Source organism: Cnephaeus nilssonii (genome assembly GCF_951640355.1).
Source record: "Cnephaeus nilssonii genome assembly, chromosome: 13".
Taxonomy (NCBI): Eukaryota; Metazoa; Chordata; class Mammalia; order Chiroptera; family Vespertilionidae; genus Cnephaeus; species Cnephaeus nilssonii.
The window spans coordinates 47,236,447-47,248,633 of NC_137084.1; the positions used below are offsets into that span (position 1 = coordinate 47,236,447).

At 44.9% G+C, this 12,187-nt stretch overlaps 1 protein-coding gene across 1 annotated transcript in view; it reads right to left on the minus strand.

The window, feature by feature from the left end:
- GAB2 (GRB2 associated binding protein 2) overlaps nt 1–12,187 on the minus strand; it is a 164,819-nt gene that overhangs the window by 41,270 nt on the left and 111,362 nt on the right. Inside the window, exon 2 of the mRNA XM_079787603.1 lies at nt 3,228–3,528. Within this exon, the coding sequence (XP_079643729.1) occupies nt 3,228–3,528 (301 nt within the window). The remainder of the gene's footprint in view (nt 1–3,227; nt 3,529–12,187) is intronic.

Here is a 12,187-nt window from a genome sequence, read left to right on the forward strand (position 1 = left end):
GCCCGCAGCTGGCACCGCCCCCCGTCGCCACCCACCCCCGGTTCCCCTTTCACCATTGGGTGGTTGGTGCCTGATGGCCAGGGGAAGGGACCGAGAGGTCGGCTGTTCCCGCCTGCTCGCTGGCCCCGTATCTGCAGCAGTGGCCATCAGGCGATGGAGCCTGCCGGCCGGGGAAAGGGACCAAGAGGTGGTCAGTGCACCTCATAGTGACTGGTCCAGCGGTCGTTCTGCCGTTAGGGTCAATTTGCATATTACCCTTTTATTATATAGGGTTGTGGAGCAAATAAATGGCAGGGCTGGGACTCCAGGGCAGCCGGCCGGCCTTTCAGGGTCCACGTGAAAGCGGCTGTGCAGGCCCCGGAAGAGGGAGGGGCTGAGAGGGAAGACGTCCTCAGCCGAGAGGATTCAAAGGGTGCCGGCTTTCCCAGCAGCGGATGACTCCTGAGCCCATGAATAATTCACCAGAGCGCTGTGCTGAGAGCTGGTTCTTTTTGTGTGCGGTACATCTGGTCAGGGACAGCTGCCCGTGGCTGGGCCACAAATGTGCGGACTGGACCCGCCTGCTCAGAAGCACGGCTCAGAGCAGCGTTCTGCTCCGTTCTCGGGGGCTGAAGGCTATTCTGATTCCCAGAGGAAGGCAGGGTTCTTATATGTGCTTATGCATGCGCACGCACACACCTGACAAAGAAACAAACAAATCTCCACACGTGTGATACGAAATCGAGACATTCTTCCTTGGACTTGCTTTCCCTCCGTGGGCCTCATCCCTGGTTCCCTTCTGGGAAGGGCTCTCTCTTATCAGGAGCTTGTGTTCTCTACCCTTATGTCGACAGTCAGACTCAGTGTTACTCCTGGTCTGGTATTGTTCCTAGACAGGTTTCATTCCAGGCATTTCTGGCTGGAAGATGTGAGGAACTGGAGGGTGGCAGCAGACAGCAGAAGCTGAGAGTGGCAAGAAAGATTATAAAAAAGACTCCATCTGCCACAGAACCCCTTCCAGCTGAGAGTGAAAAACAGAAGTTGTTTTCCTTTTCTTTTTCTTTTTTTTTTTAATGGGTCCTATTGCAACTCTTAAAAAAAGAAAGAGAAAAGGGAATATTAGCTTGAAGGAGGGTCCCTACAGGAAGAGGTCTGTACAGGCCCAAGCGGCAGGCAGGGCTATTGCATGGCATAGCTGCTGGGAGGTGTCTCTGCACAGAACCCCATGGGGTACCTCTGTGGATAGCCCTGTGGGAGATGTGAAACTTGAGGTCACAGGCAGTGGGGCTATGGTCTGTCCTGAACCCACGGAGAAGCAGAAGCACTGGTGGATGATGATTTATCTCTGTTCTGCAAAAGGAAACCGAGGCTTCAAGTGACTCACATAATCACAGAGCTGTGATTTAAACTCAGACACCCTCGCCCCAGCCCACACACTCACCAGTAGAGCCTGGTGACTGCATGGAAGCCTAGAATGACAGAATTCTTGGAATATCCCAGCCCTGCAATGTGAGCAACACGGGCTGGTGAGGAGGGAACCTAAGCCAGCTACACCCCTGGTGGAAGGGGTCAGGGAGTGCTTCCATCAAAGTGTCCAAAGAGGCAAAAATACCCGGGCTTGGTTCTGCCAGATGGTCATATTTCAGGAGGTTGGGGAGAATGAGACAACAACTACAATAATAAAAGCGGAATATGCCAATTAGACCGGACATCATTCCGGACATCCTTCCGGGTGAAGCCGAGGCTGCGAGGGAAGCCGGTGCCGGAAGCCGGGGAAGGAAGGCCTACTCTTGCACAATTTCATGCATCGGGCCTCTAGTATTATAATGGAAAGCCAGACTTGGGTTAGGTTAGAATCTTGGCTCAGTCATTTCTAGCTGTGTGGCCTTAGGTCAAAATCATTGCTACTTGGAATGAAGTTTTTAAAAAGACAGGAATGCTTCAGAGATTCTTAGTTAGCTGATTTGCTATGGGTTCTCAGCATCAATGACTTTTATATGCTTCTCTATAAATATAGTTTTTATTGATTTCAGAGAAGAAGGGAGAGGGAGAGAGAGAGATAGAAACATTAATGATGAGAGAGAATCATTGATTGGCTGCCTCTTGCACACACACCCCCCTCCCAATCCCCTGGGATCGAGCCCTCAACCGGGGCATGTGCCCTGACTGGGAATGGAACCATGCCTCCTGGTTCATAGGTCAATGCTCAACCACTGAACCACACCGGTTGGGCAACATGCTTCTCTTTAATTGATGTGCAACCAGTTTTAAGAACTACTGATTTAGGCTCTCTACCTGCCTCAGAAAAAAAAAAAAACAAAACAAAACACCTGCTCAATCATCTTACAGTTGGGAATGAGTCCAAACAAATGTCAAAGAGAACTTCTGCAATTTAAAACTCATTTCGAAAAGCTGAGCTATTCCTTGTGAAGGTTAACAAAACACAAATGTAAATAAACATTCTCCTTCTCTCCTGTCCCCTCCCAAGTGCATAGAAATGAACACTGGATTATACATCAATAATAATCCCCCAACCCCCTTCTCCCCCACTCCCCCCCCCCAAAAAAATTGGCAAGTGTAACTATGCAGGAAGGTGTGAAATAGATGGGCTAGACCCGTGGTCGGCAAACTGCGGCTTGCGAGCCAGATGCGGCTCTTTGGCCCCTTGAGTGTGGCTCTTCCACAAAATACCACGGCCTGGGCGAGTCTATTTTGAACAAGTGGCGTTAGAAGAAGTTTAAAAAATGTGGCTCTCAAAAGAAATTTTAATCGTTGTACTGTTGATATTTGGCTCTGTTGACTGAGTTTGCCGACCACTGGTCTAGACAGAGAGGTGGACCAGAAAAAGGATCAAGGTGAGAGCTGCCCTATGGGATGGCGGTTAGGTAACAGGGCACAGAGTGCTAGAGAGTGAGGGAAGGGGAGAAAGGCACAGGGCTGAGAAATGGGGTGGCGCTGAAGTACCTGAAGACATTAATTACCTTTAGCACAAAGTACCTTTAGCTTCATCACAACCCCAACAGATCTCAGTTTCCCATTTGATTGTCATCAGGGCCAGGGGTCCCTCTAATGTTTGGCAACCCCTTCACACTCCTACCCTTTGCCTATTACTCCTCTGTTGAAGAGGAGCTTTTAGCTACAGCCTGCTCTCCTTATTCAAGGAATCTGAAGGCCCCGTCACAGCCCCAACCGCCAAGCCTCCGCCAGGGCGCACCTTGCACTTTGGAGCAAGGTCTGTGCTTTCCTACCTGCGCTCTCCTCAGCCTGACTGAAGCCGCAGATCTGACAGATGCTCTGGACCCATTTATTCATGTCCTCCTCGGTCTCAGCCACCAGGTAGAAGGTGCGCTCGCTGGTCTTGATGTCAAACACAAAGCTATCCTGCAGCTCCTTCTTATTGAAGGTCAGGCCTGCATCCACCTGCTCACAGAAGTTGAGGTTGATGATCCGCAGGGGCTTCTTGGAGTGGTCATTCTTGTAGTATTCCAGGACGTCGGGGTCACCGCTCATCCGGCCACTCCGCAGGATAAACCAGCGTTTCTTCCAGGCCTGAAGGGGAAGGAGTAAGACGAGGGGGGAAAGGTCATCAGTTGTTTCAAAGCTTTTCACGGGTCCCCATATTATTGCGAGGTTAGGAGTGGGCACTGGTGCACCTGCAGGCTGAACATGGGCTCCATCTCTCTCCCTTTTTGCCCCAGAAATGGGGGATGATTTTGGAATGCATTTCACTATGTAAACAGTTTTATCACCATGAAGTGAATTGTGGCATTCCCACTTTTTACATCAGGAAGTTAGATGTGGACTAAAACACTTTAGAGCAATTATTCCATTAGGCTAGAATACAGACTCAAACTCACAGTACTTGAAATCACAGGGTGGAGCTTGGGAAGCCATAACATCTCAGTTTATGGATGGGGACCCCCACTAAGACACGGCGAGCCGAAGCAACAACGCCACACCCAGCAAAGAGCAGAAAGCAAGTTTCCTAGCTTTCCGTACATTGTACATTGTGTTTTCCACCAAATCACGATGCCTTGGAAGAATCACAGAGAAACCCTTCTAAAACTTCTCTGAAGCACACAATTTTAGGATTTTTCTGCTTGTCTCCTTCACTGCTATATCCCCAGTACTTACAAATCAGAACATCCCATTTTGTGCGCAGAACCTCCAAAGCCTTTTCATCTCACCCAGAGTAAGAGCCACCTCACCGTGGCCAAGGGGAGCCCCTCATCCCACATCTCTCACCTCATCTCCTGCCATTTTCTGCCCATTCGGCTCTGGCCAGTCCGGCCTTAAACAGGGGCCACACACTCCAACCTTTGCTCTGCTTGCTCCCATTGCCTGTCTTTGCTCTGCTTGCTCCCATTGCCTGTAAGAATCCTCCCTCAGCTATTCCCGTTGCTTATTCTTTCTTTCAAGTCTCAATTCAAATGCCACGTTATCGAAGAGGCCATTTCTGACCACCCAACCCTCACACTTTCTTTACTCTGCTGTACTGGTCTCCTCGCACTTGCACCGCCTCGAGTACCATATTTATGCTGAGTGCCTGCACCCACCTCCCAGAATGTAAACTCCATGAGGGCAAGGGTTGGTTCTGTTTTATCCCATGTCACATCCTCAGTGTTTAGAATAGTGCCTGGCACATAACTGGTTATCGATAAATATGTATTTAATGAATGAATGAATCCTTTTCTTCCATGAATTCCTCACTGCAGTAGTAAGTCATGGGGGACAGAACTGATGCCTAATAAGCCTTAGACAGAAATGAGGGTTAGGGTCTAGCCAGACAGGGCAGAGGTAAGAAAATAAACATAAATACTATTTATTTACAATCATCTGAAGTCTTGCCCAGGCCACTGCTTACAGAACTCCATGTGTCCTGTGTGTACGCATGCCGCAGGGCACACATATACATGTACGTGTGTGGGTCAGGTGCATTTAAAAAGATATTGTTAATAGTTTAGCTTGTGTTTGGTTGATGTGTGACCTCCAGGGCTAGTCTCTGCAGAAAGAGCTGTCTCCGAATCTCTGGAGCGCAGGTGTCAGCATAACCACACACAGATGCCCTCGTCAACAAGAAAAAGGTGTTTGCTCCAGATAGCATCGGGGCCTGTCAGGCTCAGCTTCCAAGGAGGCAGTGTAGGCTGACAAATGGCTGCCTATGAAATGCTGGTAAATGTATGACAGAGCAGGCAAGGCAGTCTGGTCCAGTCCCAAATCCCCATCCCTCTTCTGCCACAACACCTCTTCAAGTCCATGCTGGTTTTTTTGGAAACCAAACAATTCAGAACAAAGCAACTTCAAGCGTCTAGCTCCACTGACAACTTCTCTGATCCCCTCAGGTGAAATGAAGCTTGACTTCCTCTGAACCTTAATAACACTTAAAAAAAAAAATCAATCCTCACCTCAGGCTATATTTTCATTGATTTTTTAGAGAGAGGAATAGGGGTGGGGAGAGAGGAGAAACACTGATGTGAGAAACATCAATCAGCTGCCCCCTGTACGCGCCCAACCAGCAAATCTAACCCACAACCTAGGTATGTTCCCTGACTGGGAATTGAACCCACAACCTTTTGGTGTGTGGGATGATGCTCCAACCAACTGAGCCACACAGCCAGGGCAATAACACTTTTCATGTACTTCTCATGGCATGTCGTTTTTTACAACCTATTACAGGTATTTTTGTATTTGTTGTTTCTTTGCAAGTAGACCATGAACAACATCTCCTATTCCTGAACCTTTCTGATCTCTCTGGCCTCATTTATGTCTGTTTTCTTCCTTCCTTCCTTCCTTCCTTCCTTCCTCCCTCCCTCCCTCCCTCCCTCCCTTTCTTCCTTCCTTCTTTCCTTCCTTCCTTCCTTCCTTCCTTCCTTCCTTCCTTCCTTCCTTCCTTCCTTCCTTCCTTCCTTCCAGCTAGCCATCCAACAAATATTTACGTAGTGCTTACCATGCAATAGGCATTATTCCAGATGCTGAGGATATAGCATGAATTCCAGGTCTTACAGGAATTCTTATTATATATTATTCTCCAAATGTGCCACATAGAATTAAATATGATATAAAAATAACTATATACCATGACCAAATGGGGTTTATCCCAAGGATGTAAAACGGATTCAACATTCAAAAATCAATCAGTATAATCCATCATATTAATAAGGTTAAAGGAGAAAAACCATATGGTTATATCAATCAATGAAGAAAAACATTTGACAGAACTCAATACTCATTCATGATAAAAACTCTCAACCAAAAAAATACCGACACAGGCAAAATTCTGAATGAATCTCCAGAGAATTATGCTGAGTGAACAAAGTCAATCCTGAGGATATAATTCCACTTATATAACATCCTTGACAAAATTTAGGGATGGACAGCTGATTAATGGTTGTCAGTGGTTAAGAAGGGGGCTCGATTCCAGACAGGAATACTCAGCTTTTGGGGCTGTGATCTCTGCAAATTGATTAACCTCCAGGATATGTTTTTATTGATTTTAGAGGAAAATAAAGAAAACATATCTTCATGACTTTGGGGTAGGTGAAGATTTCCTGAATATATAAAAGGCACTAATACAAGAGAACAAGTAACCAATCATACTACATTAAACGTAACTTCTGATTATCAAAAGGCACCATTAAGAGCAGGAAAACCAAGCCAAGACAGTGAGAAGAGATACTTGCAATGCACATAACTGATGAAGGACTTGAAAGACTCATATTCATAACATATTAAAAAACTCCTACAAATTGGCAAGGAAAAGGCACTCAACAGAAAAAGCAGCAAAAGATTTCATTAGGCACCACACAAAAGAAGACACGCAAATGGCAATAAGCATATAAAAGATCTCATCTCCATTAGCCATTAGGGAAGTACAAATTAACACCACCACACACCACAGAATGGTTACAATGAAAAAGACTGACAATAATAAGTACTGGGAAAGATGTGGAGAAACTGAAAAACTCATACTCTGTTGGTAGATGTGTAAGTTGGTATAATCATTTTGAAAAACTAAGGCAGTATCTACTAAAGCTGAACATTCATGCCAGCCCCCCACAATTCTACTCCTGGGTACATACCCCAAATAACTGTGTACAAACATTCACCAAAATACACGTCCAAGTACATTCGTCACCACACTGGTCATAATAGCCCATATCATGCCTGCCTGTCTACACTCTCTATTTCAAGTGCTTGCTACTTATAGTCTGGACTACTGTCATGGCTTCCTAACCAGTTTCCCTAATTTAATACATCTAAATGCTTCCAGTTTAATCAGAGCAAGAAAGCTTTGATCCTGTTACTCCCCCCAACTATTCAAAAATGTAATGGCTCCCATCATCCACACAGCAAACTCCAAATTCTATGATTTAGTGTGTTTTTTTTTAATTAAAAATTATTTCCAATGGGGTAAAACAGAGATAACATAAAATTTACCCATTAAGTGTATAGTTCTGTGGTATTAAGTACATTCACATTCATATTGTTGTACAACCATCAACACCATTCTTTTCCAACTGAAATTCTGTATCCATTAAACACTAACTCCCCCCGCCCCCCGCCTTCTACCTCCATGCCAGCCCCTGAAATCCACCATTCTACTTTCTGTCTGTATGATCTTGACTACTCATATAGGTGAAATAATACAATATTTGTTCTTTTGTGATTGGCTTATTTCATTAGCTTGATGTCTACAACGTTACTCCATGTGGTAGTGTGTGTCAAATTTCATTCCATTTTGATTATCCCTCATATCTGCTGATGGACTCTTGGGTTCTATGGCTCAGTTTTAAGGCTTTCACAATCTAGTTCAAACCCAGCCTTCCATCTCATCTCTACTCACACATATACGGTATATATTCAAACCAATAACCAATCATACTACATTAAACGTAACTTCTGATTATCTATTTAAACCAAGTAGAATTTTCACTATTTCTAAAACATGCCTGGTCTTTTCCACCTCCACACACTCAATTTCCCTCCCAATCTTCCTTCCTTTCTAAATTCTCTAAAGTTTTGCTTATACTTGAATGCTATCCTGCCATGATGAGACAGGCCAGTGAGCTAGGACAGTGGTCGGCAAACTCATTAATCAAAAGAGCCAAATATCAACAGTACAACGATTGAAATTTCTTTTGAGAGCCAAATTTTTTAAACTTAAACTTCTTCTAATGCCACTTCTTCAAAATAGACTCACCCAGGCCGTGGTATTTTGTGGAAGAGCCACACTCAAGGGGCCAAAGAGCAGCATGTGGCTCGCGAGCCGCAGTTTGCTGACCACTGAGCTAAGACAAGTAGAATAGGGAAACTGAGGCAGCTGAACAAACTGGCAGAGCAGTTTACAGTAGATACAGAAGTTCACCTCCCTAGAGACAATGTCTAAGGCCTCAGCTGTATTTCATCTCTAGATGCAGAAAAGCAGCAAAATTAGGTGGGCGATACCAGGACCAGCTGCAATGACTAATGACCCCCTGCCCTGGCGCTGACCAATCAGTGGAGACCACCACCCTGAAGGAGCACACCTAGAAAACTGATTAATATTCTGCTGAAACCCTCCCTTGAGACCTCCCCTAAGATTCCTGCCTGGAGATACAAGACTCAAGACAAAGGACCCAGCGCTCTGTGCCCTTCTGGGGAGCAGCCCCGGGCCATTAAGTACATTCACATGGTTGTACAACCATCTATGTCTTCTTTCCCTACTTCTTCCCCCACAGGCGTGCATCTCCTAAACTCTAAAGGGCCCCACAAGAGACTTGCATCCAGGGGAGCAATGGGCAGTGGCAGCTCATCACAGGCTAACCTTGTTCCCAAGGCCCCTTTTCTCTGACTTCCCAGAGAGCTGGGGTAGCCCAGCCTAAGCGCTCCTGTTGCTTCTTCTATGCTAAGCCCTTTCTTGTTTTACTGTCCCCAGCTTTAATAAACGTTCCCTCATACTCATCTGGACTCATGTTGTGAAAATTTTCCTGCGTGAAGTCAAGAACCCACATGCTACCAATCAGGCCTAGGCAGACCCGCCAAGGGCCAGGTCCCCTTTCCGGTAACGATGCCATCATTTTTTATTATCTTTCACCCAGTGTTCCACCATCTAGTGCTCTCAGAATATAGCTCTTCCTCTTCACCAGAACCTTACACGTGGCCTTCCTTCTGTGTGGTAAGTACTCTTATTTATTGAACTAAGTAACATAGCCAAACCTCATTAAAATACAAGTATACTTACTCTCAAATATCTCATCTTGAAACTATTTTTCTAGTTTCAATAATAAATGATATCAAGCCATTTTAAAATGTCAAATAGACGATATGAAGAAGGAAAAAGGGTACCAGTTTTTGCCTAATTCCTGGTACAATCCATCCAAGCAGAAGAAACACTATTAATTCAGATCAACAAAAATTCAGACCTGGGAGAACAAGTGCAGAGAGATAAGGAGAGCAGAATGAGGTAGATGATGCAGAATGTGGTGAGAAAAGCTTAAGACTAGAGTGAAAACACTGAATTATATTTCTATAAACTTGGACAAATTTCTTAACTTCTCTAATATATAAAATATATACAAAAGGGGGGAAATGCAAAACTAATAATATTGCTTTGAGAATTAAGTGAAACTAATAAACACTGAAGCGTCCAGGACCAAACTTTGCGTGACAGATGCCAAGGACATAGCTATTGAATCTAAAGCTGCCTGAGGACATTCTGAGGTCATGTAATTGGCAGAAGAGTCACTGTTATAAAAGATGCTCAGATTTCCAATTCAGTGTTCTTTCTACTGTATCATCACTGCGGAGGGTTTAGTGTGTCCTTTTTCTTGCCCCGAACCACTTATCAGCATGCCTCTGAGTTCTGCCTCTTTGGTCAAAGGCATCACTATTCTTTCAGGCTCTCAGATCAAAATCACCTACTCCCCTTCAGCTCTTCCTGCTACTTCCTTGCCGGTGCCCAATCAATGAGCTCCTTCTATAGTACTCAGTAAAACAAGCACAAATTCTGCTAAATGCTTATAAAGAAAAGAGGCAAGACCCAAACACTCCTTTCAAGTAACTTATTGATGATGTTGCTCATATCCCTAAAACAAAAGGCAGCTTTTCAGAAATACCATAAAAAGAGACACAATATGCTATCAGACCACTGACAGGGAATCAGTGGGTGGTGGTGAGGGGAGAGGGAGAGAGAGAAAGAGAAATACAAATGAATATGAATAATGAAGAAGGTAGGGTTTGCTATATGGTTTTGGGAAAGAAGGAGAAAAGAACCTTTTGTTTATAGCATACAGTATGACCAAGGCCTGGGTATGGAAAAACATAAGACCCATTCAAAAACCTCACAGACATAGACAACAGTATGGCGGTTAACAGAGGGGAAGGGGGTGGGGAGGGAGGCAGAAGAGGTAAAAGGGGTCAAGTATATGGTAACAGAAGGAGACTTGACTTTGGGTGGTGAACACAATGCAATACACAGATGATATATTATAGGATTGTACACTTGAAACCTATATAATTTTGTTAATCTATGTCACTCCAATAAAATTAATTTAAAAAATGAGTTTAGAGAATGTGGAACAGTCTCTTTCAAATGTGGAAAAGAAGAGTCTGGTGTTCCTGGGAAGCCTTGGATGCCATCCTAAGAACTTTTATCTTTCCGTTATTGGCAGTGGGGAGCCACAGAAGTGTACAGATCAGCAGAGAAATGGTAACGACAGCTGTGCTCTTAACTGACAGAATGAGGAAGACCAGCCAGGGAAAGGAAAAATCAGAGGCAGGAAAAAACTATGTAAGAAGCTGTTGCAATAGTCTATAACAGTGAGAGAAGATGGCAAGGAGATAAGGAAAGACAATGCAAGTCGCTTTACTCAACAATGGGGCTTAAAGAAGTAAGTATATGATGGCGTGGGGGTCCTCCTCTCAAAGTGAAGAGAGAATGCCTCCACCTTCTCTGATGAAATAGAAGTGACTATTTTCCTTTTTGTACCCAAATCTAGTAAAAAACAAACCATTTCACAAGCACCCAGACCACAGACACGCACCCTGGGTACATAAGGCCCGGAAGTTGCATCATTCCTAGCTGTTGAACAGAGAGTGATGTCCCACATAAACCTGTCTCTGTTATCTGGATTAGATTACAAGGTCTCCAAGCATGTAGAATGAGGCCATGGCTTCTTCCTATAGTATAGCTCTTGGCACCTAGAAAACGCAGGTGTGCCCCAATTTGACTTTACCCTGGAGGGTCGATCACACGGGAGTGTGGTGTTCAGTCCTGGGCGTGATGAAGCACTTGGGACCAGGACTCAGTGAGCTTCTGCCTGGAGTCCTGTTGTAGTGTTCTGAGGTTTAAGGGGCCGACACAAGGAAGAGCGATGGTCTTTCTCTTGAGTGACTCCACATACTAACGCGGAACTGGTGCCCGCAGGGGCATGCTACAGGCAAGCAGGCTTTGACTCAGTCTAAGAAAATGTTTCCAAAAGAGCGGTCTAAAGTTGGTGCCTTGGAAACGGAAGAATTGCTCATCACTGGAGATACTGAAGAGGAGGTAGCCTAGGCCAGGGGTCAGCAAAGTTTCTCGGTAAAGGTCAAAGAGGAAATATTTTAGGCTTTGTAGGCCAGATGCCACAACTGGCCTACTCTATGGTGGCATGGAGAAGCCACAGATAATTTGAAAGCAAACAAGAGTGGCTGTGTTCCAACGAAACTATTCAGAGAAAGAGGTGGCCCCTGGTCTAGGCTAGGAGTTGAGCGGGGGAGGCGGGGAGTGGGGAGGGAAGACTGAAGAGGGGACGCGAACAGTGGATCAGTAGACAGACAAGGGGCTACGGTCTCTCCCAATCCTGACAGCCTTATATATTTTTAATCAAGAAAATCGGATATGGTAATACTTCATCTAATCTGTTATCTCAGATTATTGGAACAGGGGATGCGTTTTACTGAATAACCAAGTATTAACTAGAAACTCTTCTAGTTTCAGCCTTGACCGTTGAAAACATTTCTAAAACTCCAGAATCTTCCGCCCTGCCTTATGTATTAGACCAACGATAACAGAACTTTGATGACTAAGGGCTTCTCAGAGCCTCAAATAATCTTTTCAGATACCAAATCTCACATGCCTTGTGGCTAAAGTTGTAGAAGGGTCAAGACATTTCTTGGAAGAGGGTTTTGTGTAACTCCTAGAAATGGGCGTGTCCTTTTAACTTCCCTCTTTCTGATGAGGGTAAAGCTA